Source organism: Pezoporus wallicus, unplaced genomic scaffold, assembly GCF_028554395.1.
Source record: "Pezoporus wallicus isolate ANWC-B61680 ecotype Strahan unplaced genomic scaffold, APGP_CSIRO_Pwel_v1 contig_5935, whole genome shotgun sequence".
NCBI lineage: Eukaryota > Metazoa > Chordata > Aves > Psittaciformes > Psittacidae > Pezoporus > Pezoporus wallicus.
This window is the reverse complement of record NW_026637215.1, coordinates 1,852,378-1,880,326: the sequence shown is the minus strand read 5'-3', so window position 1 is coordinate 1,880,326 and position 27,949 is coordinate 1,852,378. Positions and strand designations below refer to the sequence as shown.

The following is a 27,949-nucleotide window of genomic DNA, read 5'->3' as shown; positions in this document are numbered from 1 at the left end:
CCCCCTTCACCCTTGATTTCTCCACACGCCGCCAGCCTGACTCTCCCAGCCCCTCATGCCATACACTACAACCCCCAGTCCGCCTTAGTGACCCTTGACTGGCCTCCACGAGTCTGTGCTCCTCTCTTTTACCAAGGAGGCTGAGGGAAGACACGGAAACGGGCACCTCGCTCCAGGAGCAGCTGCATGGCTGCTGAGGAGCGGGACACGGCCACAGCTGACCGGCCACGGGGTTCCCGCTCACAGCTCATCCTCACAGGGGATCCCTGAGCCCTCTCTCACTAGGACAGCAGTGCGGTACGCAGTGCACAGCTCCCCGCGCAGGGAAAGGCAGGTTTTAGTGCACACCACACCCCGCCCGCGACCCTCACGGAGCGGCCCTCGCCCACTTGTCACACGCGGCTGCAGCCTGTGGAGATGGGCGGGGATGGGCTGAGGTAACGCTGAGGTAACGCTGAGGTAACATTGAGGTAACGCTGAGGTAACATTGAGGTAATGCTGAGGTAACATTGAGGTAACGCTGAGGTAACATTGAGGTAATGCTGAGGTAACATTGAGGTAACGCTGAGGTAACGCTGAAGTAACATTGAGGTAACGCTGGAGAGTGTCGATGTGCAGACCCCTCTCCCACAGGACTTGGTCTCTCTGCTAAGATGGGTGAGTGCCTGGCCTGGGGGAAGGGAAGGGAAGGGAAGGGAAGGGAAGGGAAGGGAAGGGAAGGGAAGGGAAGGGAAGGGAAGGGAAGGGAAGGGAAGGGAAGGGAAGGGAAGGGAAGGGAAGGGAAGGGAAGGGAAGGGAAGGGAAGGGAAGGGAAGGGAAGGGAAGGGAAGGGAAGGGAAGGGAAGGGAAGGGAAGGGCCCCGGGCTGAGCGAACCCCCCCCATGGCGCCTGCGTACCGACAGCCGCCTGTCCCCGGTGCTTGCCCTCCTCCTCCATCACGTGGCCGAGGCGGGGTGACGTCACTTCGCCGTGCCACCGAGCAATGCCGGAAGTGTGGAGCGGGCAGGCGGTGAGCGGACCGTGAGGGCGCTGTGCCCGGCCTGGGCCCGCCCGCCAGCCCTCGGGCTCCCGGTTCACCCCCGCGCCCCTCGAGGTCGCTGTGTCCCGGGGGGCTTCGGGTCCCTGGGACCGTCCCCTGCGGGCTCCCGGGCGGGAGCTGCGGCTTCAGTCAGGAGCAAACGGGCGGGCTGGGGTCCGCGGCGGTGTGAGGGGTGAGAGGCGGCGGGGCTGCGCTGAGGCGGGGGCTCGCGGGGCGGGTCATCCCCGGAGCCGCTGGCGGCCTCTCTCTGTCAGTGTGGTTGTGAGAAATGGGGGAGGCTGCCCCGAAAAGGGGCTTGGTGACGGGCAGCAGCCAAGGAGCAGCTCAGTGGAGATGCAGGGGTAGGAAATAGCAATTTACTTTGTCACCGAGATACAGAGGAGATCTTCAAAATGGTGAACACGGGACCACGGAGTAGAACCTATAGAAAAACTGTAGATTCTAGGGAATTACGTGAATTTGGTGTAAAACCCGTAACTTCACGACAGTTTAAAAGCTGCTAATCGTACTTTTCACCGCAGGTTAATTATGTCTGTCAAGGGGAAGACAAATATTCAAAGTCCTGGCATGTTTTCCATTCAACATGTTTCTCCATTAGATCAGTTTTAAGTGCTTGCATGCTTCTGAACAAGTGCTAGAACTTGGACAAGGGGTAGTGCAGTTCCGCCCTGGGTTATCTGCGCTGATCACGTCTTAAGTGTGCTCCCAGTCAGAGAACTGAGAAGTGTCTGAGGCGTTCTGGTCGATCTGGTCGCTTCAGGCACTCAAAGCTGGGTCCTGAAACTCGAGGTTTGTTCCACATATGAGATGTTGGTGGTTTTGTTTTTTCTTTTAGTCTTTATTATTGTATCCTCCTAATGACCATTATTACTGCTTGAGGCTGAATGGGTTCCTTCATGCAAGTTCTACAACATGTATACATTTCATCTTCAGGATTCTAAATTTTACTGCACCAATTTACCTTAGCTTACTGATCTTGCATTAAGAAAGCATGTAAGTGAGTATTAACATTACATTAGAGAATCTTCTCAAAAGTGCTAGCACATCAGAGGTGATTTTCTGTGCTTCTCTGCATGTGTATAGCATAGTGAGGCCCCCTGGTTTCATTTTCTCCAGTTTTACAATAACTCTTTAGGTGCACTATTAATGAAAATAACAGGGTGTTAAAATTCATTCCCAGTGGATGCTTTTAGGCATGTATTTTCAGTGTATGTTATGTAGGTGCTGTCAGCTGGCTGCTTGCTATGTAAAGTTTTTGACAATACACTAAGTATTGGGTATGTCATGTACTTATTTAGGGCCAGGGGAGAAGCAAAATGAAGGCTTTACCTACTTGAAAAGTTGAAAAAAAGACTTGAAGAAAATTTAAAATTAATAAACTTTCAGTTTAGAGCTTGTCTTGGCAAGGAAACTAACAACTTTGTGTTCCTTTTTGTTACTAATTTTCTTAATAAGTCTTAAATAATACCTTCCCAAGCTTCTGATAAAAAGGGGAGAGGGATGTTAATGGATTAATGTTGAGTAGTCAGCTACTGAACCTTCCAATAGAAATTTCAGTGTGAAAGCCTTAGTATCAAGTACTGTGTAGTCTGTTACTGGTATGATCTGTGTGACAAACAATTGCTTGCCTGGTTTATGCTAAGCTTTCTGTGGCGTTCAGTGGCAAACAAAATTTTGTAAGGCTTAAGACCCATGTTGTAGTGACAGTTAAATGTTTGCTACTTCTGCTACATCTTACACACAGAAAAGTGTTAAAGTTCACATTGCCACCCATTCCAGCAGCTCTTAAAAATTAAGAAAATAAAAAATAATGTGGGGAGACAACAAAATGCTGTATTTGCAACATGCCAGTTAAGGCAAGGCATCATGAAAAAAACAAACCATTCCGCTTCCATTATGAAAAATACAGAAAACTTCAAACCTATGTCCAAAACTTCATATTCCATAACTTACCAGCAAGTAAGGAAAGCATTTACAGTAGAAGGAGGAGATGAGCTGTATAAACTGAACATAAAAGGCATAGCTGGATTAGACTGAAGGCTTTAAGGAAAGTATTGCTTGAGGAAAAGCATAACTGTCTCTTTCAGAGAAGAGCTGGCGATTTGGCAGTTATTAAGAAGTTCAGCACACCTCTTGTTCCCTTTCTCATGTTCCAAAAAGCATGAAATAGAAGCATGTAAGCTTTGGTTTTGTTGCACAAGTTATTTCACAGGACAATAAAATTGAACTGTTCAATCCAAGCTTCAGAACAATAAAACCATAGTGCAATATTTAGTTTGCTCTTTGCTGGCTGTAAGACTTCTCTTGGGCTCAGTTTCCCTTTGCTAGCTTTGCTTGTCAATTTGTAGAGACTTTAAGAGTGTTCGGTTCTCACCACAGGCTGAGAGTGATGACCTAGCAAAATGAAATGTTAGTATCCTAAATGATAGGAGAACTCATGGAATGTCTGTCAGGAAATCAAATCCTTCTATGCAGCTTGGCCAAACAGAACATGTACTTGCCTTTCATAATTTTACACGCAGGAAGTTGGAAGGACTTTGCTTCATCCCTTGAAATGACCTCTGATCAATCATTTTAAAAATTTAAGTTAGACATTCAGAGGAGTAAGGCTTTCTACACTTTAACCCAACAAAATGTATTAAAATGAAGCTTTGAGTAGTTGTGAGTAATATAGTCAATTGAGTAATACTTACCAGGTGTGTCTCCTCTTACAGCACTCCGTTTAACAGTAGTCGTTAACTAAAATCATGGCAGCTGTCAGTAGTGAGGTGCACCAGCCTGTAGATCCTGAAATCTCAAAGCTGCAGTTTGTTCCCTTCAGTAGTGCTTTGGATGCAGGATTCTGGCATGAGCTAACCCAGAAGAAACTCAATGAGTACCGACTGGATGAGACCCCCAAAGTTATCAAAGGATACTACTACAATGGTAGGTAGAAATAGAACATCCTGCTTAGTTTCTTCTGTTGTTCTTCTAAGTATTTGATACTTTGCTTCTAAGTATTAGAGACTTTGCTGAAAGGTTAGAAAATACAGCTGGGTGAGCTGTGAATTCTGATGTGTCTGTGGGTAATTTATAACTTACTTTAACAAAAAGAGGGAAATTTAGGTATTTCAGTTTAAAAGAAGCATGTTACTGCTTTTTGTCTAGGTGATCCTTTGGGTTTGCCAGCTCGCTTGACACTGGAGTTTAGTGCCTTTGATATGTAAGTACGTACCATGGTTTACCTTGATTTGTATATGAAGACACCAACATAACTAAGATGGGAACAGATATCTGTAGTTTGTGTCGTATTTGGCTTATACTGGTGGATTCTAAAGATGTAAATCACTGAAATGACTTTCTCTGCCTTGCTTGGCAAGGATGCTGGGAGCCTAGAGAGGCTTTGTGCATTTTGGCATAATTTCTCAGGAGATATTCCATTAATTGTTATGTAAAAGCTTTTAGGTACAATACTAAAAGTGTATGCAGCAAAGAGATTGGAAGAAAGCTGTGACATTGGGTCAGGAATTTCAGGTTAGGAGAAAATGGATGGTACCATGGTATGCTCTCAGACGTTATGATGAACGTCAAATTATGAAAGGTCAATTTATGTCATGTTTAATTACCCTTCCTGTGGCAATTTTCTGTGCTTCTGTTTCTGTACTTTTGGCAGTCACTTTAGACAATCATGAAGAGTTCCCTTTCAGCTTTCTGAAGTTTGGAAACTACATCAGGAGTATTTATTATTTATCTTTAACATTTGCTGTACTTGAGTTTTAGCAATGGTCAGAAATATATAGGTTTAGGAAAATGGTGTTAAGGGAGTCAATGAAATCAAATCAGCTCTATAAATTAAGGGAATATCGCGGGGTTTTTACCTAGTTTACATTCAAAAAAGGAGGGAAAATGCATACTGTGTTTCCAAACAGCTTCTTCAGGTGATGATGTTACAAACTATAAAAGCTACTCAATCTTTTGTCTTGTTTATGCTTCCTTTGGTACGTTTTTTAACCATAAAATTTTTACTGAACAGCTCTTTATATGAATAAAATACACCTAAAGTTAAGTCTTGATTTGTTTTTTCTTAGTGAAAAATCCCATTTGTCATGCAGAGTTTATATTTGGTGAGAATTTAAAAATCTTCAATCTGTTAACGCCACCTTGCTTAGAGAAAATACAGGTGCCTGGTCTATTTTTGAAGTCATAATGTAGATGTGTGTTTGCATGGGTTATTATACCAAACCATGTTCAATAAAGCATATGGTCATAAAAATGTTTTCATTAGAACTGCTGTTTATTTTGCTACTGTGCCTCATTATTTGATAATTTCAGGGCAACTTTACACTGTGAAGTAGCTACTACCACTGATAGTGTTTTTTTTCTTTTATTCAGGAATGCTTCAACACCAGCACGTTGCTGTACTGCTTTAGGAACATTGTATAACACCAATACTTTTGAGACTTTCAAATCCTGTGATAAGAAGTTACTTCTGGAAAAAGAAGCAAATGAGGTAAGATTAAAACTCAAATAAACTGGTAAAAAGGACTTGGAAATAAGCAGTGAAGTGCTTTATAGTCTCTGCCCCAAATATTGGAGATACTGTCCATACTCGCCCATACAGTAGCCTCAGGATTTAATTTATTCTGGAGGGAATAGTTTAATGTTTGCTTTTCACTGATCTTTTACAAGAGAGTAGAAAGTAGTTAATTATTCCTGGAGGCTTCATTCAGTGTTCTACTAGGCCACATTTTAAGCTAAACAGTGCCATTTGAATTTTGGAGAGCATGTTTTTAGCATTCGTTTTGACACCCAGAAACCAGCAAATGCTTAGTTTAAATTTTACTGCAGTACATCTGTGTAACAAAGTGATGGGGAAGCTCCAGAAAAGCAGGAAGACTGAGCTAAAGCAAGGAAAAGGTGGCTGTCAAAGGAAGGGACTACTAGCCTGCTTGCATTGTGACCAAATTAAATGTCATGGCTTGGTGAGACATGAAAGTCAAACTAAGGCAACATTTTTTCATTCTGAGACACTTTGCTTTGACCATCGTGGGATTGAGTGCGCCCTCAGCAAGTTTGCCGATGACACCAAGCTGTGTGGTTCGGTTGATACCCTGGAGGGAAGGAATGCCATCCAGAGGGACCTTGACACTCTTGTGAGGTGGGCTGATGCCAACCTCATGAAGTTTAACCTTGCCAAGGGCAAGGTCCTACACCTGGGTTGGAGCAATCCCAGGCACAGCTACAGGTTGGGCAGAGAAGAGATTCAGAGCAGCCCTGCGGAGAAGGACTTGGGGGTGTTGGTTGATGAGAAAATGACCATGAGCCGGGTCCAGTGTGCGCTTGCAGCCCAGAAAGCAACCGTATCCTGGGCTGCATCAAAAGGAGCGTGACCAGCAGGTCGAAGGAGGTGATCCTGCCCCTCTGCTCTGCTCTCGTGAGACCTCACCTGGAGTATTGTGTGCAGTTCTGGTGTCCTCAACATAAAAAGGACATGGAACTGTTGGAACAAGTCCAGAGGAGGCCACGAGGATGATCAGGGGACTGGAGCACCTCCTGTATGAAGACAGGCTGAGAAAGTTGGGGCTGTTCAGCCTGGAGAAGAGAAGGCTGAGTGGAGACCTCATAGCAGCCTTCCAGTATCTGAAGGGGGCCTATAGGGATGCTGGGGAGGGACTCTTCATTAGAGACTGTGGTGATAGGGCAAGGGGTAATGGGTTAAAACTTAAACAGGGGAAGTTTAGATTGGATATAAGGAAGATATTCTTTCCTGTGAGGGTGGTGAGGCACTGGAATGGGTTGACCAGGGAGGCTGTGAATGCTCCATCCCTGGCAGTGTTCAAGACCAGGTTGGACGAGGCCTTGGGTGAGATGGTTTAGTGTGAGGTGTCCCTGCCCATGTCAGGGGGGTTGGAACTGGATGATCTTAAGGTCCTTTCCAACCCTAACTATTCTATGATTCTATGACCAGTCCTTGATTCCTTTGATTCGATTAAATAACTTCTCGTCTCGCCAAGGTAAAATGTACTGCCTTCCTCCAAGTCTTCATTTTTTGGTTGAGTTTCCTAGGACCTTATTCAAATTTCTAGTATCCATAGATCCCATGAATGAAAAAGATGAAAGCACCACAAAAGGCTGTGTTAATGCCACAGTATATTCTACAGGTGCTAGTGTTAGTGTCTCATATCCATGAGGGACTGTTCCTGATGAGGTTGGTTTTGTTTTGTTGATGTTCCATGCTTGATACATGAACTAATGCTCCTTTTGTTCCCTAGCTGCCATATTTTTTTGTGTTGCAAAGTTCATGTTTGTGTCTTGCCTTTAGAATCCTTCTAGCATAGTTAATAGCATGGCCAAGATCCATTAGGGGAAGATCAGAGTGTGTTACAGGGAATGTCAATTCAGTGTTTTAAAGGCAGCTGGAAGAGTTAAAGATTTCAAGATCTCAGCAGCTGTTCTTATCCTACTTCTGTTTTGTTTCTCTGCCCTTTTCCTTCTGTCTTGTCCCCGCAATCACTACAGATATGGGAATCAATAAAATCTGGAGCTGCTCTGGAAAACCCTATGCTCTTGAACAGGTTCCTGCTGCTGACATTCGCAGTGAGTAAAGAGTGTTGTAGTGGAAATGATGTAGGTTTTTCTGAAATGCTCTGTTAGTATTAGCATATTGATGTTATCAGGATCATTCTCAGACATCTTAAAATGTCTAAAAACATTTAAAAAACCCTAAAAAGCCATTCTTATCTACAGATACAAAATATTTTAGGATGAGTCCTTTAAAAAATGCTGGTGCTATCTCATTGTTTCCTACAAATGTATAAGATTATTTGATGACCTTGGAGTTGTTGTTAAACATAAAACAGCTGTTCTAGTTTTACTAACTTGAAAGTTTCAGTCAGTAATGCTCCAGGTGACAAAACTTGAGGTAGTTTATGCACATTATCTGTTTAAGTCTGAAATAAAAACATAGAGAAGGGGAAGTCTTCTAGTATTTTTTTTTTTTTTATTGCTTTCTAAAGTCTTATGAAGTGTGGAGAACTGTGGTTAATATGGTTAGTATCATCAACCATCAGTGTTATGATCAGTATTTGGAACCAGTATTTACTTTGATTGATGTCTTTATTGTCTAATTTTCCCATTTTTTTATTTTATTTTTCTAGGATTTAAAAAAGTACCACTTTTATTATTGGTTTTGCTACCCTGCTCTCTGCTTCCCTGATGGAATCCATATAGTTCAGAAACCAGTGTGTCTTGGTAACAGATTCCCATTAAATCAGGTAATCAAAATACTAGATGGTGTGAGTCTGTAACACTAAGCAGTTTTCTGGGCTGTAAAACTTAGTATTTTTGTTAGCAAACTTGAGAATCTAATGTCTTTAAAAATCTTCACTTTCTTTAATTTCCATGTAGTATTTTTATTCACCTATTTTTACATTATTATATAAAATCTCTCAGCTTAAAATCCCTTCAGCTATTGATTTATGTCAAACAAATTCTTGAAGAGGTGGTTTTGTATATTCTCATTTTTATATGCAGCTTATTGAACAGATGGGGTTTGAAATCCATCTTTTTAAGAAACTTTATTAAAAGTGCATCCCCTGGCAGAGCTACATCATGAGCAATTACAAGATTGTTCATAAAACACATGGTTGGGCAAGAAAAAGAAGTGGATAAGGAGTATTACTTTTTTCTAGGAGAAAAGTTAGCAAATTTTGCTATTTCTTTCATATTACAGTGCAAAAGGATGAAAAGAAAAAGGCAAATGTTTGCTCACATATGCCTTTTTGCTTTGCATAACCTGGAATGTCTTTTTAATGGCATAATAATCTGTAAGAAACAGTTTGGTATTTCTCAATGAAAAATACTTAGTTCCCTTCTCAGAAGACCCTCATTAATTCTGTAGTAATAAGTAGTGCAAAAATACCTGGCATGATCTAAAGAGAGTTTCAAGTAAACACTGAAAATACATATAATAAATCGAGTGAGTCTCAGTCCCTGTGCTAATAATAGAGGGTGAGATTTACCTTCTTATAAAGCTACTGTGGTTATCAGAATAAGATTTTTACCTTAGTACAATTTGTATTGGTAGATCAGTTCGCAGCAGTGATAATGCTCTGGTTTAAATTTGCATTGACATACGCTCTTTTAGCAGCTGAATTTTTGAGCTCGGGTATTGTGGTCATAATGGGCTTTACGGCTTCTGTATCAGCTGTGTTCTAAGATTGAGTGAGCTACCAGATCACAGAATCCTTGGATGGTCAGGGTTGGAAGGGACCTTAAGGATCATCCAGTTCCTTCCACTGCTAAAACACTCTCTGTGGTTCTGTTAAGATGGTTAGAACTGTTGATTACAGTTGGCTTTTTGCTTTCAGATTCAAGCACTTCAGAAAGCCTATGATGAACTTTGCCAGAAAGAGGGGGTTACAGCCTTGCCTTATTTTTTAATCAAGTATCATGACAATTCTGTTGAGATATCTCTACTGAAAAACTGGGATGGTTTCTTCCAAGACCAAGGGGAAAAGGTAATGAGAATTTTGTGTCCTTTTATAACCTAAAAATGTGTAATTTACAAATGGTTTGAAAAATGTTTGAAAAAGCTGTGGCAAACACTTGGCTGAAATCTAGTGTCACAATGTATTAAACATTTGCAAATACATAAAAGATGTGTGTGGGCCCTCTCTGTCCAGCAGTTTTATATTAAAAAGGCCAGATAAGTTGTACTGTGAGCTGAATATCAGTATGGATAGATGAATTCTCATTTAGAGCATTTTTATTTGCAGGTGACAGTTGGAGTTTACGATCCATGTAACTTATCCCAATATCCAGGATGGCCACTGAGAAATTTCCTGATCCTGGCAGCCCACAAATGGTACCTATTTAATTTTTTTCCCACAGAGATTGTTTATGGTTGACATCAAATTAGCATTGCTGCCCCCCCCCCCCCCCCCCCATGGTACTTTACTGGTATCACCCACCTGAGATTTAACTTTCAACATTTTAACTTAACCTTTGGTGATTTTGATTTTTGCATATTAATTCTGTTTTTTACTTCTGACATTCACAAGTTCCTGTTATTCCTAATCCTGACGATCATACATTTACCTGGAAATGTTTCAGACCCTGCAGTCCCTTATACCTGTTTCAAAAAATGGCACAATATCAAGAATGAGAAGGATCTTGCTTGTGTCGTGGCAGAGTACATCATGTCACTTGATGTGTGCTCTAGTGCTTCAATGCTTTTGATTCCCCTAAATGCTGTTTGTTTGGCAGTGTTGTATAAATGATAGAGGGCAGTCAGTGACATTTCTGTAGAGCTTTCACAACAAGCTAGTCATTTTCACATCCTAAGCAATTGTTTTCTCAATTCCTGATAAGAAAATCAGTGTTCCAGCACTAACAGAAAATTCTTATTCAGAATCTGCGCTGAGTCTCTGTGAAATAGTGAAAAAGAAGTCCCTTTCCTATGGAAGAAGTTGCATGCATCTCTCTCTCTCTCTTTTCTTTTTTAATGGTAGGGGCAGCCTTCTCCAGTCATTTGAAGTGCTCTGCTTCAGAGATAGGACCATGCAAGGGGTGAGAGACATAACACACAGCATTATCTTTGAAATAAAACTTCCAGAGAGAGCCCTTGGCCCAGGTAAGCCATTTAAAAAATTCTTTCAATTGTTTTTTCTCTCTCCTCAATCACTGTGAAGATGGAAAAAATAAATGAATACTAAGTCATTGCTTATGCTGAGGTATTTCAAATGGATTTGAAATGGTTTGAATTTCTGTTGAGTATCTATAAAGGGAATAATTTATTCCTAAAAACACCCCCACCATATTGTAGTAATATTTCCTCCTTCAGTTGTGTTCCTAATTTACAAAAGAAGTAAAGACCTTCCGGTGTCATATGAAACACAAACTCAGGCAAATAGCAAGTAGTTTCTTTCTTGTCAAATTGGTACATGTCTCTCAACTAGAGAAAGTGCATATGCTAGTGAATTTGTGTTGCAAACTTTCTGTATGTGTCTGAAATGGTAGAAGCCTGCTATAGCATGGAATTGTTAGTTCAATCCCGTAGTGATGTAGGCAGATGTATTTTAAAGCAATGAACTTGTAACATTAGAAAATAATCTCAAACTTTATTTATGGATACAGGGCAGCATCACAAAACTCCTCTGCCTCATCCAAGAAGTTGTGAATGCTTTACATTATTTAATTATTATAGAATTATTATACAATTAAATAATTATTATAGAATTAGGGTATATAATTCTATACTGAATTTACAGATGGGGTTTAGGGAACATGAAGATGATAGAACTTGACAAAATTCATGAGGTTCTGAATGCTGATCTTCCTTAGTTTTAAACATAGCAGTGCGTTTGACATTAAACATCCAGAGGCTTGATGAGGAATGATGCCATCTCTCTCCAAGGTTTGAATCAAGCTGGACAGGCAAAAGTAGCACATCAGGCACCTGCGCATAAAGCACTTACCCAAGAAGCAGTGCTCTCAACTGATACAAAGCAGCAAAATATGTATTGTAACATATACTAGATGTTAAGATACGGATTATTTACTTACAGGTTCAGAATTTGTGGAATTTTTTCCAACAGGTTTATTCAAAAAACAAAATCTTTTTTTTTCTATCCTGTGATATTAATGTTTCAATTTTTCTTCTTTCCCCCCTTTTTTTAAAAAAAAAAAAATGTCAAATTAGATTGTCCAAAAGCTGTTGGATGGGAGAAAAACCAAAAGGGAGGGATGGGTCCAAGGATGGTGAATCTCAGTGAATGCATGGATCCCAAAAGGTTTGTTCATTATCTTTTATATTTCTGTAGTTTTCCTTACTTGGGTTTAAGCCATTAGCAAGTTGAAATGTGAAATGCAAGGACTATCTGTCTCTGTTAGATAATAATCTACAGGAGCACATAAACTGTCTATTATTTTGATAGTCCTATTGGGGAAAAAGGCTTTAATAGAGCAGTGTGCTCTGAATGCAGCAGAAATGTGTGCAGTTTTTGACTCTAGCTCAAAATTTCAAGTGCATTATATTTAAAATGGAGTGGATATAGGTCACAGTGTTACAGGACTGTGTGTTTCATTGAATTCTATAACCTGCAGATTATTAATCAAAATAAGCATGGAGAAAAGTTCAGCCTTTGTCAGAGTGTAACAAGAAAGAGCTTGGGAAACATGACAGTAATTTTTATCATCCTGCACATAACCTAGGGAAAATGGCTTGAAAAGTCTAAGCTATACAGCCTCTTGGCTCATCTGCTTTCACTGACTTTGAAAAACTGCAGGAGCATGGTGATCTAATGATTTAGGTTACCATAGTTCACCTATCAAGGTCAGCCATTTTTGTCTTGCAGTTGTGGCAATTCATAGTATGTTCATAGACGTTAGAGAAGGTTCATATGAGGGCTCTTAATTCTTTTAAGTAAATGTAATGTGACCTTTATTTCTGTGTATGCTCCCTTCTCTTATTTCCCATGGAGACATGTTGGTAATATGCCAAACTTGGCAATTGCAATCTTAAATCCTTGTTAAACAAACAATTTACTGCACACTGCAGATTTCCTTTATGATATATGAAGGAAAGAAACCATCAAGAATCTAAGAACTGTGATGACCTGACTTGAGAGTTCTAACACCCTGCGTTCTGATGAATATAAAAACCTGACACTAGGTTGAGCATGGATTTCCTACCTCCTTTTCCTTCTAAATTTTCCCCACGGAAGCTTGCCCACATTTTTTAGGGGTTAGTGTAGTATTTAACGTTAAGGACAGATGTAACTGAATACAGAAACCAGATAATTTAAAAAACAACAGAAGTTTATGGACAAATGGTTTGTGTCACTCAGCTTGACAGGAATCTGGGCCAAGGTGCTATTTTATTTTCATGCTTCCATCAATTTTGTCACCAAAATTTGAGTTTTGGATTGTTACATTTTTGAGAAGCCCTTACAAACATGTTCCGATTCCTAAGGAAGTACATGGCTTTAGTAGACTTCTACACCAAGTCCAGGGTGGCCAGCTGGCACACTCCTATGTGCCCTAGCTTGTGAAAGAGAATTTTTTCTTAGCAGAATTTCCTGGTTAATAACCATCTTGTCAAATGTCTACAGACTGGTTGTATGGTTTGTTTGTTTTTAAGCTTCTGTTGTCTTTCTACTCTTGTTTCAGTAGTGATTTACTCTTCTGTTTTAAAGCAGTATGGTCACAGCTTTTATAAGCAAAGTTCATTAGCAGTGTTCGGCCAACACCTTGTTTACAAGGCACCATTTGTGTATTTACATAGAATTGACTTTTGACATCTTCTCTTTGCATGTTTTTCCTGTTTAGCTGATAGCCAGAATGGTTAAACTTTTATGGGTAGGACCCTCATGAACGTACTGCATGTGTCACAAGAACAAGCAGTGTAAAAAGTGCCTTTTCCTCATCTCCTATACATATACCTTATTATTAAGTGGGAGTATGCTTCTGGGACTTTGGTTTTTCATATTACCTATGTACTGAATTGTTGAATTCTTTCCTTAAAAAAAAGAAAGTATTGAACTTCTTGAGATGGAATAGAAGTAATTGCTTTGTTGCAGAAAGACAAGAACATTCAGAAGTGTGTTGCTCTTTTTCATGGTATAGGTTAGCAGAATCATCAGTGGATCTGAATTTGAAATTGATGTGCTGGAGGTTGGTGCCTACTCTAGATTTGGAGAAAATTGTGTCTGCCAAGTGTCTGCTGCTAGGAGCTGGTACACTAGGGTGTAGTGTTGCAAGGACCTTGATGGTAAGTCCTGAGTTAATCTTAAAACTAATCTGCTGTTTCTCATAAATTCTGTATGATTTTGGGGGGTTTTTTGAGCAGCTGCCATGGAACGTAAGAGAAAAGTTGAATTCCTTTGTATTAAAATAGACAAAATTTGTATTAGTCGATACTACTAATTGCAGGGAAGAGGCAAGATCTGTAGCCAATAGAAATAAGTTCTGCTAATATTAGAATAGTAGATAGTAAGAGAACCTTAACAGAATAGTAATCTGTTTTAAATTTACATAAAAAAGATTGAACAAGAAATTCTGGAACAAATTAATGAGCAAATTCACAGTGAAGCACTTGTAAATAACAGCACAGTTACTACTTTTCTATAGGGTTTTGAAGGATTACTGTCAAATAACATATTCATACAGACCAAATTTTCTGTTCTGTTATTTCAGTGCAACAACAAGGTTGCTGCTGTGAGTAGAGTCAAAAGCTTTTGTAGCTTGATCTTTCTAGAAAAATTGTCCAAAACTCTTCTCGAGTTCCTGGCATTACTCAAAAGCCCATCATACTTATTGTCATTTAAATTACTTTCTTGTTTAGGGCTGGGGAGTCAGGAAGATTACATTTGTGGACAACGCAAAGATCTCTTATTCCAACCCAGTACGACAGCCACTGTATGAGTTCGAAGATTGTCTTAGTGGAGGGAAGGCCAAGGCACTTGCAGCAGCAGACAGACTACAGAAAATCTTCCCAGGAGTGGTAAGATTAGTACTTAAAATGTGTTAACATCTTTGGAAGAGAACCAGTGACTTTAAATGGCTACTCCAAGTTCTAGTAATTAAGCATTATTATGAGTGGAAGAATACCTGTTAGATGTTATTGAGACAATGTTGTAACAGTGGAATATAATCAAGGATCATCTGAATAATCTTGTAGCTTGCAGATGGTGAAGTAAACTTTTCCCTGTCTGGTAAGTCCTAAGGAACATTCAGTAATGGCAGCTTTTAATGCCGTGCTCTCCCTTTCTGCTCTTAAATGTTGAGTTTAGACCCATTAGTTGTCTATTATGGGAGCAGAAGGTCTCAAGGGCAGTAATAATGGTTGAGATTTCCTTTTATCTTTTACACTCAATATTTGCATTCTTGTTGGAGTGTCTGTTCTGCATTAGAGGCAAATATCTTTAACTTTCAGAAAAGGGAAATGGTTTGTAGCAGCAAAGTACTCTTCTTTTGGGGAGTAATAACTTACTATCAAAATGAAGTAGCTGAAAGGGAACAAGACAAGATGTTTTAGAATCCTTATGATGAAAGACCCATCAATGGCAGCCTTTGTCCTCCTTGACTCCAGGGTTGTGCATCATATGAGCATTAGTCAGTGTGCATGTTCAAGCACACCTGGTTTTCAGTGCTGAAAAAAAGTAGATTAAAAAAGCCCTACCTTGTAAATATTTGCAGTTCTCTACATTTCAGTCTTTGTTTGGGGAAAGAATTGATCTGGCCTGCAATTTCTCTATCATGAAGAAAATTTGTTATGTTCATTTGACATACATGTGACAGAAGTAATTCAGTGGTTTATAGCTTGAGGCTTGGAACTGGTAGCTATAGTTGCTCAGCTGGCAAACCGTATCTTAACCACTCAGTGTAGTAAGAATGAGTTATGTATACTTACAGTGCAACTTTGTAAGTAAGAGTTATGAACAGTGGAATATAGATTATGTTGTTGATGATGATCAGTGCTGTGAACAGCTTCACAGAATATCATTTCTAAACAATTTTGGGTTCATTTAGTTTGACTCAAGGTTTGTTCTGTGCTTTTGTTCTGTTTTCTTCTGTTGATCTTATGATTGTCATTATTTATTGAAACAGTGTTAGTACTAAGTAGTAATTCAATGAATATTTGAGTATCAGTGATCCCTGGTACATAAAAATACTAAACATTTCACCTTCAGAACTGTATACAAAGAAATCAGAAGAGGCTCTCCGAAAGTTCCTTTAATTGTATTGACCCTTACTGCACTGTAGAGTTTCTGTCACTTGGAAATTATTAGCTATAGAAATACTAAATAGCAGAACAAGTACAGAAAAGAAAGCATCTGTGTGGTATCACCCAGAGCACTAATATGATGTGAACTAGGATTTATCACATGATTTCTTGCTTTTTGAGCCTGAGAAAATGAAAACAGGACTATTAAGAAAGAGTAGTTTTAATTGAAAGAAATAAAAGCTGTTCGTGAAATCCTGCAAGTCTTAGTTTTGCATGTGTAAAGATCAGAAATCGGTCTCAGGAGTTCTCTTGTTAGAAACAATCAAGGCAGCAAAAGACCAGGCTGTGCTCTGGAATCTTGAGATTGGGATGAAGCTTAAAACAGTAGTTAAAATATAACCTGCAGAAGAGTTTCCAGAGATAAGGGGAACCAGTAACAATGGTTTAGTGAGCCTGTATCAATTAGTGTTAGGGCATTTGGTATACTTAGGAAAAAAAACAATGTTCCTGTTCAGTAATAGCATATACAACATGCAGCCCACACTGTGTATAAGGGATTTTTCCTCTACCATACACCTCAAATATTCTGCATCTACTACTGCTCTCTTAGCACAGTGTTATGCATTCTGTTACTTTCTCATGCCGTGCATGGGTCACATCTGATCAGCCTTCAGTGGTACTTAAACTTAGTTTCATAGCTTTGTGCACAAATGAGGAGAAAGCGCAGACCCCGTGTACTCTTATGATAGAGTGTTTCTAAAGAATTTTCAGTGAAAGTGATTTCTGCAGTAACCCATGGAGAAGAGGTCTCATGTTTGACCATCAGTAAATATACAGAGAGAGAACATCTTAGCATTAACAACAATTAATGGGGCTTAACAGTAAAAACTGCTTCAGGCAGTTAATATCATGCTGACAGCATGCGAGAGGGGTGAGATTATGGCAGCAGGCCAAGCGTAGGGACTGACAGTCTCTGATTAGCCTGGGTAAAGTCTTACTGCTTTGGGACCATTTGAACAGTGAAGCTGCTGAAACTGGAAATCCTTATAACCCAGCTGACTTTGCTAGACTTCTCAAACTGCAGCTATGTCTGCACTGCAGACTGCGCTACTGCTCCTTACCAAACCCTGTACTCAGCAGTGGAAATGCCTTTGAATAAAATGATCAGTTGTCCTGCATTTTGAACCTGCTTCTTTCTCTTGTACTGAAGAAGTAGCCAAAGCTGTCTCTTGCTGTTTGGAAACCCACACAGTCCTTTAAGCCTCTGGGAATCCAAGCAGCAGTGCTGGTTCTGAAGGTGTTTCTGAGGGTTTGCATTTCTGTGCAATTCACTGGCAGTCTAATTTCCTTACTCTGATTTCAGTGTGAGTAGTATTTTGCACACAGAATGCAGTTTCTCCTAGTTGACTTTGAAATGCTTGGCTGCTCGATGTGAATTCTTCTTTATTGTTTTTAATTTTACATCCTTTCTAGTTGGAAGAGCAATCACCTCATCATCGCAAACAAAACGAGGAGGAATGCTTTGGCAAGGAGCTCTGATTTGTTTCTTTCCACTTCTAAGACTATCATTAGCTGTAGCTTAGAGTTTTACAATAAAAAAGAAGGGAGGACTTAGAAATAGCAGAATTCATGGATTTGCAGCCTTTCACTGCAAGTAGGTAATGCACAGACTAATTTGGGTAGCTGCTGTGGAATTTAACTTCATTGTGTCACTTACATGATCATTTCTTGAAGTATTCAGACAGGGAACTCCAGTGTATTCAGCATTTTACCCTTTGTTCTGTACTGCATTATGGGCACTTTGTGTAGCTGTTTCCAGTGGAACAATTTACTGATGGCAGCATCTTCATTTTCTGTGTACCTACTGCCCATGGCACAAATGCGACCAGGTTCATATATTAAAGCCGTTGAGCAGAGATACCCTCAAAGTGATGTGAGCCATGGTTTAACCAAAAATGCAGAAAGTGAATAGAAACGTGAATAAAAATGAGAGAGATGGCAGCACCATAAATTGCAGTATCTTGATGTCTGTTTGCTTTAAACAAAAACACTGGAGTTTGGAGCACAGCTTTGGTCAGCTGTCAGTCAAGTCAAAAGCTCATCATCTTTTATGAGTTTGCTCATGTCAACATACAGTCCCTTTTTTAATAGAAACATGATTCTAATACTTTATGGGGTGATAACTAAGTATTTTGGTTTGGGTAATTTAAAATCATTTATTAATATGAAGGTTCTGGTTGTAAAAGTGTACCTCAGCTGCTTTTGGTAGTGAGTGGTGTCTTTTTTTCATGAGACAGTTATTGGAATAAAATGGAAGCCATTAACGTTACTAGATGTGTGTATTCCTGCAGCTACAGACACTGGATAGTTTTGCTCTGAATTCTGGGAAGATGTTAGTATTTTACATACCTTGTTATCATATTTCCATGCAAACGGTGTTCAACTTACTTGTTTACTTGTTATTTTGTGGAACAAAAGTCCCCAACGGTGTCAGTTATACTGATCTGATCAGTCAGCACTTGTTTGCAGTACAGGAGCTTGATAAGTTTATCCGTAAATACACTTCTCAAATACAGCATGGATTATGTTTCGTGTTTCTGCCAGAGGTTTTTTGGAGGAGATGATGACAATGAAGGTAAAACCTCCCCCAGCAATTACCCAGTGTCTGTGCTGCTGACACAGAGCTGTCCACAGTGGGAAACAGTGGAGCTGTCTTGTTAACAGCATACTAGATCACTGTGGGCTTCATGTTTTTCCCCTTGGAAGTGGGAGGAAGGAAAGGGGGGGGAAAAAGATGCATCCTTTGGTATGGTTAGTGCAGACCTTACTCAGATTTATTTCTCCAAGCTGCTCTATGTGTCTGTTTCTCTTTGTCATCAGGGATATTTATGATGTTCAGAATGTATACTTTACCCTTGTGGTTATTGGGCTCACCTGGATTTAGGAGTTGTGCATGTAATTGGTCAATTCAAAAGCACATTCCACCAATCCTCCTTTCCTCTCTTCCCATGTAATTTTATGTGTGGTTCACCTAGCTTTTAAATTTTGGCATTTAAATTCTTAGTTGCTCCCTGCACAGTGAGAAGCAGGGAGACTTTGGCAAGGCCTGTGCTTCTGTGACATACATGAAAGATCCATTATTCTCTTATAGCAGATGGCTGACAGATTGTGTTAACGTATTTCCAAATGAGCGAGTCGATTGGTTTGTATGTGCATTGTGTATGTGCTTATTTGGCTCTTCAGCCATTTTCTGCTCAGTATGCCTTGACCGAATACAGAGTTAGGAGAAGCATATGTTTCTGCAACAGGAGCAAGCTCTTTCAGCATCTGCATAGTGCAGGCCTCCAGACATCCAAGCACTGGAGTAACAAGTCTCATAAGTGATTTTCTCCTAAATCAAATTCACATATGGTGGGTCAAATTACATGAAGATAATTCCAGACTGTTGTTGTTCTCATAAACAATTTAAAACAAAGAGGAGAACGTGTGATACTTTGCATCTGTCTCACAGTAATTGAATGAATATGCAATATCAGAAATGTTAACAGGCTGTAGTTTATATTGTGTGTGAAGTGGCTACATAGATTAGTCCAGGACAAAGGTTTTAGGTAAGTTTAATAGCATGATCTTAATAATATGTAAGGTCCTTGCTTTTGTAATTGTAGTGGCGTTTGTAAGCTCTGGGGTTAGGAACAGTCAGCTATCTCCTTGGGATTTGCCAGACCTAATAAGCCCTTCTGAGAGCCTGGGCTTGTTAATTCAGGCACCAAGCCACCCAAACATGGTTAATCTGCTCTCATGGCCCAAGTTAGTGTGTTTACATTGAGCTGCTCTGTTCTGGATAAATAGAGCTGAGAGCGATGCTTCCTCAGAAACTTTAGCACTGTGCTTTAATGCACAGCACTGATCTGGAGGTGTGAAGAATAAATGTACCATTCTGCCAAACGGCAATTTAGGCTGTACTCCCCAGTTTTGTATGGAACATTACAATAATTCTGTTCAGTCCCAAGGTTATGTTTTTAATGTGATGTTTTCTGTCGGTCTCCATCTAGATTTCAGAAGGCTACAACATGAGCATCCCTATGCCCGGCCACCCAGTGAATTTTTCTGAAGTAACAATGGCACAGGCTCGGAAGGATGTGGCTAAACTTGAAGAGCTTATTGATGCTCATGATGTTGTTTTCCTACTAATGGACACTAGAGAGAGTCGATGGCTTCCTGCTGTCATTGCAGCCAGCAAGAGGAAGGTATTGTACTATACTTTGCTAATATCCTTGTCAATGTGTTTTAACTCATACATATCAACTGGCTGTGTCTACCTAAAAGAACTTAATGGGGTATTAAAATATTTGGTCAATCTTTTGTGATTTGTGCTGAATGTTTTTCTTGTTTTCTGTAGCCTTAGAGACTCTGTAGATGACAAAAAGAGAGTGTTGGAAAAGAGAAAATAGAAACTTTTGTATCGCAGAATAATACGGGTTGCAAGAGACCTCTGGAGGAGGTACGGTCCTATTCCCTGTTCAAAATAGGGCCAATTTACAGCATATTGCCTAGGGTCTTGTCTAGTCAGTGTCTTTTGAGCACCTCTGAGGGTACATGTTTCACAGTAATATTAAGAGAAATATTTTCATAGTAAGAGAATCATACTAAGGAGGTCTAAAGACATTAATGGTTGACTGATAGGGGATGTAAGTTGTAGAAACTTATGTGAAACCATGTTTTCAAATTAGTTCCCAAAAATGTAAAATGGGAAAGCAAATTCTGAACTTTCAAAGTATGCTAACACTTTTCCTGGTTCAGAGTTAACTGTTGGTTTTTTCTCATTACTTTATTGGAAATCACAGTGTTGTGCTGAGCCAATGCATCGAAACTCTGGCCATGACTCTTACCCAGGTAGTGTTGAATGATTCGTACTTCAGAAGTTATATTCTTATGTTGCAAACAAAGAAAAATGTAGAGAGCTACAGCACATCAAATTGAGATTGTGAATTCTTATATTAAAAGAAGTGTGTAAAGCTTTATGGCTCATACCCTCTATAGGAGATCGGTGAGACTGTATGCATAAATGCTTCTGTAGTCAAAATGTTTAAAAGACCTTTTGTGGTCATTACATAGACCTGGTCATATGAACCAGATTGAGAAATAAAGCTTAAGATGAACAAAACTTTTCCAGGAGAGTAACAAAAACATATGGGAGATTTTGGGGCTTTTTTCCCTTGCTCTGCAGATCTTACTGAGGATTAGATATGAATAACAGAGCCTTGACTTCTGTGTGAATGCTGTTCTTGAAGACAGCGTGGCATCCAGACTTTTCCTGTGAAAAGAATGTTGTGAATCACACAGGATTCTGGAAGCATCATCTTTCTTCAAGCGAATGCAGTGTTGACAATATTCTTATGCTGAAGTATCCAAATAAATTATCCTGATGACTTAATTCCCTTGCTACCAGGGTCTAGATTTTAGCAAAACACCTCAAGTAATCCTGATATTTCTTAATTGGAGTTGTGCAGTTTCATGTTTGCTCAGTTAAAATAGCACAAAATCAGAAAATGCAAGTATTAAGCTTTTAACATGTTGACTTAACCACAGTGCACATCCTGTGTTTTGGGACAGAAATGTAATGGTGTCCATGGCAATTTATTAAGTTATGAACTTAATATGAGAGTAAAAGACAACCTACACGTGACAGCTGGTCAGTGTTGTTACTAGATCTTTGCATTTCCTGACTTCTCTGATATTTCAGCTATGGCAACTATCATTTCCTAATAGTTGTTAGCTGGTTGTGGTTTCTTTTGCTTGTGTTTATTTCCAAAACAGTCATACAGTGGGAAGGGGAGGGAATGCAGATTTGTGGTATTTGCAAACTGGTTTTGCCTTACACATTCCCAGTATGCTCCCCTTTCTCATGAAGTTTATGTACAGATGAACTTCATTAAATTTCCTCTTACAGTCATTTCCGACCCAAACTGTTCTATGATTCTACGGTTCTACTTTAGGACAGAGGAAAGAATAGACTACAAGGTTGAAAATGAATATCCAGAAATTATTTGAGATGCCAAGAATGATGATGAAACTCACAGGCTTACTTGTCAACATGGCTAATTCTTGACAGCTTCCCTCAGATTCCCTCTTTTCAAGAACTCCTGGCTGTAAGAATGAAAAATGACAAACTTGCTGGGCTAGAATTTCCATTCAAAGTATCTGCATACGAAGCAGTATCATACCTTCCTTCATGTTTGACCATCACTAATATGTAATTGATTTTGTGTTTTCCTGTATTTAAAGCCTTGCCTGTATGCATAGTTTAAGTTTAAACTTAGTTAAAATCTCTTAGTGTAAGTACTGGTTCATGATATTATGGTCAGAAACTTCAGATTACTCTAAGCACTTGTCACAAACTGCAGAGAAAGGGAAAAATGACAGTGTAATTGTTCACTGCAGCTGCTTCTGCCCATGTGACTAGACAGGTGCCTGTGAAGACCATAAGTAATCATTAATCGCTTTCCTCACTGAGCAGAGGTTTTCTGGGATAACAGACTTGGATTTCATTGCTTTGTCACACAGGAGTGTTTAGTCAGTTGTAGTTCAGATTACAGTGAACTGAAAAGACTACATATAGAGTTGTTATTGATAGCCACTGTTGTACTTAAATGCCACCTAGAATATCTGAGCACTTAGAGAACCATGTAAGTGATGATACAGAATATGCAGCACCTTGAAAATAAATTCTGAGTTGGAAGCAGAAGAGGTTTTTTCCAATAATGATATTAATCATTATATGAACATTCGGCCAAATTTGAATATATGGATGTTAGCAGCTTCAGTAGTTTCCCTGAGACACTGGGTGTGAGTTGATTTGAACCCCGCTTCAGATGTAAACCGTGCATAGGTTTGTGTAACAATTAGGAGAAGTTGTTGGTTTGTATCGTTTCCCTGACAGGCACAGTCCTTCTAAATGCTTGACAGATGGAATTTTGCACCTCTTGGCCAATCTGTTGGTCATGGCTAGGGTGGTAGCTAGGCACCTAAGAGGTTGTTCAACCATCTACAGCACGTGGGGGGTTTTTTGATGTTTACAGTGAAGAAAACCTCGAGGCCTTTTTTCCCTTCCCACTTTAGCTCACTTAAAATCTGTTCTCTTTCTTTTTGTTCGCAGTTGGTCATCAATGCAGCATTGGGATTTGACACATTTGTTGTTATGAGACACGGACTAAAGAAACCAAAACAGTCAGAAACTGGTGATGCATGTTTCAACAACACCGCTGGTTCTTCCGATCTGTTGGGGTCATCACTCTTTTCAAATATCCCTGGCTATAAACTGGGCTGCTACTTCTGCAATGATGTTGTGGCACCAGGGGATGTGAGTAGAACCGTATGCAAATGGTGATTATATATCTCTCTTGTTGTGACTTGGGTTTTTTTTATCACCTTTAAAGGCTTTGGTGTATGTTGATGTACACAGGATTAAGAAATACCTCATCTTTTATTTGGAAGATCAAAGGCACATAACTAAAGGTGTTTTGTGTAGCAGGGTGGCTGGTTACTTTTGAGTTACTTTTTTCTCTCCCTTAGAGCTGTCTGTCTTTGTAGTCCACCAGGGATCGGACACTGGACCAGCAGTGCACAGTCAGTCGGCCTGGGTTAGCCATGGTAGCTGGAGCGCTTGCAGTAGAATTAATGGTCTCTGTTTTGCAGCATCCAGAAGGGTGAGTCCTTTCCTATTGGTGTTCAAAAGGTGTTCTCTGAGAAATAACATCTATTTAATAAAACTCTTTTGGGAGAAGGAGGAAGTACATATGGAGTAGAACAATTCTGTAAGGTGTAATGTTGCCTGCAAGTCATTGTATCTGCTGTATTAGTGTAACTTAGCAGTGTTTAGGAGGACTGATTCATCAAATTTTAAGTTCTTATCTTGGAAATTGGTAGTTTTCTCTAAGTTTAAAAGTAGGAAAGTTCTGTAACTGTTTCAAAAGAAGAAAGTATTCCTGTAGGTGGATCTTGGCATTCCTTTGCTCAAGAGAGTGTTTAAGTGTAATGAGGAGCTACCCAAACTCCGCATGTCACTCTGAAGGGCTTCAAGATAATCCTAATATTGTGAAATCTAATTTAAAATTAAGTGGGTGTGATACAGAAATTACTCTGAAATTGTGCAACCTGAAATTTAGGCTTGTTTTCTGTCTTTAAAAATCTGAAAAAAAAGGTGAGTTAGGAATTGGTTATGAGTATGTTACAAGTGTCTGAGATTAAGTCTGAAAGGGGGTTTTATATTCCCATGCTGAATCTTAGTTACTATGAAACAGACTTTCCAGATAGGTTCCTTTCCAGATTCTAAACTGTAAGCTGTAAAAAAATGTCTTGAAGCTTACTGGAAATTCTGGCTGAGTATGTTGTCTTGTTCTAATCTTCCTTCTTGGATTTCTGGCAGGGGTTATGCTGTGGCCAGCAGCAGTGATGATAGAATGAATGAGCCGCCTACTTCTCTTGGACTTGTTCCTCATCAGGTAAATAATTTGAGAGTAAATCCTTTCGTTTAAAAGCTGGGAACTGATATATAGCAAACATCACAGATTTTGCCTCCATAACAGAAACATACTGTATGCTGCTTCCATTCCCCAAAGGACTGACTTTCCATATTCATTACAAAATATAGATACAAAAAAGAAATCAATCAATCACACAGGGTAGTTGTGTTCCTGTTGTTGTCTCTCTTATCTGTGGGCACACAATTCCTGCTGCCTACTTAGCAGGAATTAGTTTGGAGCAGGCAGCATTTGAATAAAGCAGCCTCATGCTTGTCTGTTACCCCTCAGAACAGACAATATATACATCTCCAGGTTACTTTTGCTCACTTTTTAAATCCCCTCTGACTGAAAAAAAACAAAAATGAACTCCAGCCAGCTCACAATTATTACAGTTGTCCAAAATACTCACTATTTCTGTTGCTATACAGCAGCCTTTATTCTTCTACTCAAGCCAAACTCTAGTTACAAATATGGTAAGGATACAGTTTTTCAAATTGCTGGATAGACTTGGGTTTATTTGTTACATTGGTACAGGCCTTCAAAAAACTGCCTGCTCATCTTATCCCTGTAATCCTGTCTCCTGTGATACTATCGGTCAAAGTATTCTGTGCATCTTTCTTTGTGTGGCTGAGTGACTCTGCTTGGATGGTGCCATTGTATAAATAAGTAATTTATTGGTTTCTCTGTGATATTTTTATATTCCATTGGTTTTGTAGTGTTGGGGTTGGTTTTATTTTTGCACTAAGAATAAATCCCGATTCAGAAAAAGATAAAGCTACCAGTATGTTTTCTTTGCAACATCCAGGTAATCACAGGCTCTGGTCTACATAAAATTAGTCTAATTGTGTTTATAATGTTATGTAGTAACTAGTGTTTACACAAAGCTCATCTGATGCAGTGGGGTCCCCCTGGGTTTTCTCCCTCTCCAGTAATTCTGGAGTGTCTCCAGTTCTTTCTTAGGTGTGTGTCTCCCATCCCCTGCAAGTTTTTCTCCTTGTTACTGTGGGCATTGTCAGCTGCAGGATTGGCTGGGAATATCCAGTTCTTGAGTAGCTTGTTGAGATACTCTCAGTGTGAGGCTCTTGTCCTTGTTGGCACTCACGGTTTGCTCACCTGGAAGATTCTTGACTCTTCCCATCTTTGTTACTCATTGATAACTTTAGTAACGACTGACGGGTTACTTAGTTATAGTAAAAAGTGAACTCCCTTATCCTATAGGTTTATCTGTTATTTATTACTTATCTCTTTATTATTTGTTAAAATGCTAACGCTGCTGTGAGCCAGGCCCAACCTTTGCCAACTGCTGCAGCGTATCTGAGGGAGATTTTTTTGACCTTTCATAATAGGAAGAAAAAGCCAGCTCTAAATCTTGTTCATTTGCTTTGTTTCAAAATGGTGACTGTGCTCCAGACCTATGTAGAACAGATCTGTAATCTGAACTTTCTCTTAAAAAGTGATAGTGAAGAAGTTACTCCCCCACCCCAAAACTAGAAATATTTCATTAGATAGGAATATTTTTAGTTAAAAAAAAATCTCAGTAGAAACAGCAACAAAAAAAAACCAATAACTTTAGAGTTTACTGTTTCTACTGAAAAAATAATGATCTCATCTTCAGGACGTACCTGAACTCTGAGAATGTTAACTGTCCAGTCAGTCCTGTCTGGTTTGTTTTATACCCCCATAATATTCTACCTGCATTACTATTCTGGTTTGCGCTATGCTTTACAGTATGATCCATATCAAATATGTATTTTAATCAGAAAACTTTTCATAGAAGAATGACTCCTGTCAAGCCTGTCTCCGTTTTCACATATACCTTTAGTGACTCTTATCAATATCTTCTCTTTTAGATATTCTTAAGACAAATATGGATGAAAATAGACATTTTTCTTTTTCAAATACTGTGAGACCTAATCCTTTTATAAAAGGGTTGGATGTCACAGTTTTGCTGGTTTCTCCTAGGAATCACCGCTGTGTTTAACTTTACACCATGGCTTTTGATTTTGATTGAACTTTGCAATCAGAAAAGTCAAACTCCAGGTGGTGCTGTGCCTCTATTAGTGTTTAAATAACATCGCATTTAGCTAGTTGGGCCATTGTTTGTATCCAGAAAAACAGCAATATATGTTGAGTATAACTTGACTGCAGGAGTTACTTGAAGTCACTGTCAGAACAGCATTACCCCTGTTATAGATGTCCCTGTTGAAAGATGTCTGTTGGAAGTATGTCTCCAGTTCATGTCAAATTTTGGACATGTTTTTTATGGTGGTAAAAAGATTGTAATTTGTTTCATCTTCCAGATCCGTGGTTTTTTATCAAGGTTTGATAATGTTCTTCCTGTCAGCCTGGCCTTTGATAAGTGCACAGCCTGTTCAACAAAAGTAAGTCTGAACTTGCGCTTTATTTATACGTATACTGAATGGTGTTGCTCTAGGTCAGTCATAGGGTGCTGAGGACTACTTTGTATTTGACATTTTCTCCTTAAGGCTTGGAATATGTGTTCTCACTTCAGCTGAAGTTCTTTTGCCCTCATACCCTTCTCTTTTAGCTGTCTTCTGAATTTCTTTGGTATCACCTATTAGCATGCTATATCCACATAATAATTAGTCAGCTGAAGAAAGCAAGCAGAGCTTAGGACCAACACATTTTGAGAAGTGTATCACATAAATACAATCAATATCTTGTAGCTTTGTAGGAAGGAATGAAATCAGTATCATTTCTAGCTGGTTAAGAAAAGATGTCTGTTGTCCAGTGTGTAAATATATCCTTTTTAGTACCATTACAAATACGTGAAGTTATATAAATTTCTGGTTTATGAGACAAGCACATAAAGAGCACTTCAGAAAAATAAATTACTTCCATAACGTTTCTTTATTGAAAAGCCTGTTTCATTTTGACACTAGTGTTGACAGTCCTGAGTCACCTAATAGCTTTACAGCTGTTGCCTGGATCTGAGCTGTCCTGCCAGAACACTGGGGACTTGGAGACCCATAGCCCACTAATGGGTCTGTGTGAGGCCTCTTCAGTCTTGGATTGTTTTCCTGTACTGTGGCTTTGAAAAGTTTTTTTTCTGGCAAATTTTCTCTGCAGTGAGAGTTCAAGAAGTTTTGACTGGGATCGCTCAGTGTGGAGATGCAGAGGGTTTGACTCATGATTTGGACTGCTTGGGAGTGCCATTGGTTTAGTTCATTCTGATGTACCTTGAGACTTACTGCGAGATGTTCTTTCAGTTCCTTTCGCTGCACTTGTCCTTTCAGAGAGCTACAAAAAGCTCTTGAGGCACTAGAATTCGTTCTTTTGAGGACTTGCACCGCTTCTTTTTCCGCAGAATTGCTTTGCTTTCTCTGGGCCATCTGGGTACATTTGACAAGTTTTGAAGGGCTATTAACGTCCATTTTCTCCTCAAAAGTTGAAGCACTAGACTTAAAATTGCTGTTATTTTTAGAAACATGTATTTATCCTCTTGAATAGCTGGAAGCTCAGCAGTAGCTAAAACTTTCTGATGATGAAGCCTGAGAAGTTAAACTGCTAGAATAAGCTTTTTTTTTATCATCTCTACTAAGGATGTACTGATATATAAAATCAGTAAAACCATACGTCTATGTAGACAAATTCAGTGCAGGTATCAATTCTTTGTGAGCAAATCGTTTCCTCTTGGAGGTCATTTTCCAGAGAGCCCTG

The 27,949-nt window shown here is 39.4% G+C and overlaps 1 protein-coding gene across 3 annotated transcripts in view; it reads left to right on the top strand.

The window, feature by feature from the left end:
• The first annotated feature begins 3,397 nt into the window (after window positions 1-3,397).
• The window catches only part of ATG7 (autophagy related 7), a 90,098-nt gene continuing 65,546 nt past the window's right edge, over window positions 3,398-27,949 (top strand). The window contains exons 1-16 of one of the 3 annotated variants that reach the window (XM_057404241.1): window positions 3,402-3,964; window positions 4,187-4,241; window positions 5,411-5,528; window positions 7,538-7,615; window positions 8,176-8,292; window positions 9,388-9,537; window positions 9,796-9,884; window positions 10,531-10,652; window positions 11,721-11,811; window positions 13,646-13,790; window positions 14,364-14,522; window positions 19,799-19,993; window positions 22,903-23,106; window positions 23,337-23,452; window positions 24,172-24,247; window positions 26,569-26,649. In XM_057404241.1, the coding sequence (XP_057260224.1) occupies window positions 3,787-3,964; window positions 4,187-4,241; window positions 5,411-5,528; window positions 7,538-7,615; window positions 8,176-8,292; window positions 9,388-9,537; window positions 9,796-9,884; window positions 10,531-10,652; window positions 11,721-11,811; window positions 13,646-13,790; window positions 14,364-14,522; window positions 19,799-19,993; window positions 22,903-23,106; window positions 23,337-23,452; window positions 24,172-24,247; window positions 26,569-26,649 (1,974 nt within the window). In that variant the 5' untranslated portion in view covers window positions 3,402-3,786. Of the gene's footprint in view, window positions 3,965-4,186; window positions 4,242-5,410; window positions 5,529-7,537; window positions 7,616-8,175; window positions 8,293-9,387; window positions 9,538-9,795; window positions 9,885-10,530; window positions 10,653-11,720; window positions 11,812-13,645; window positions 13,791-14,363; window positions 14,523-19,798; window positions 19,994-22,902; window positions 23,107-23,336; window positions 23,453-24,171; window positions 24,248-26,568; window positions 26,650-27,949 lie in introns of all 3 variants that reach the window. The other 2 variants (XM_057404240.1, XM_057404242.1) reach the window with 2 other exon arrangements.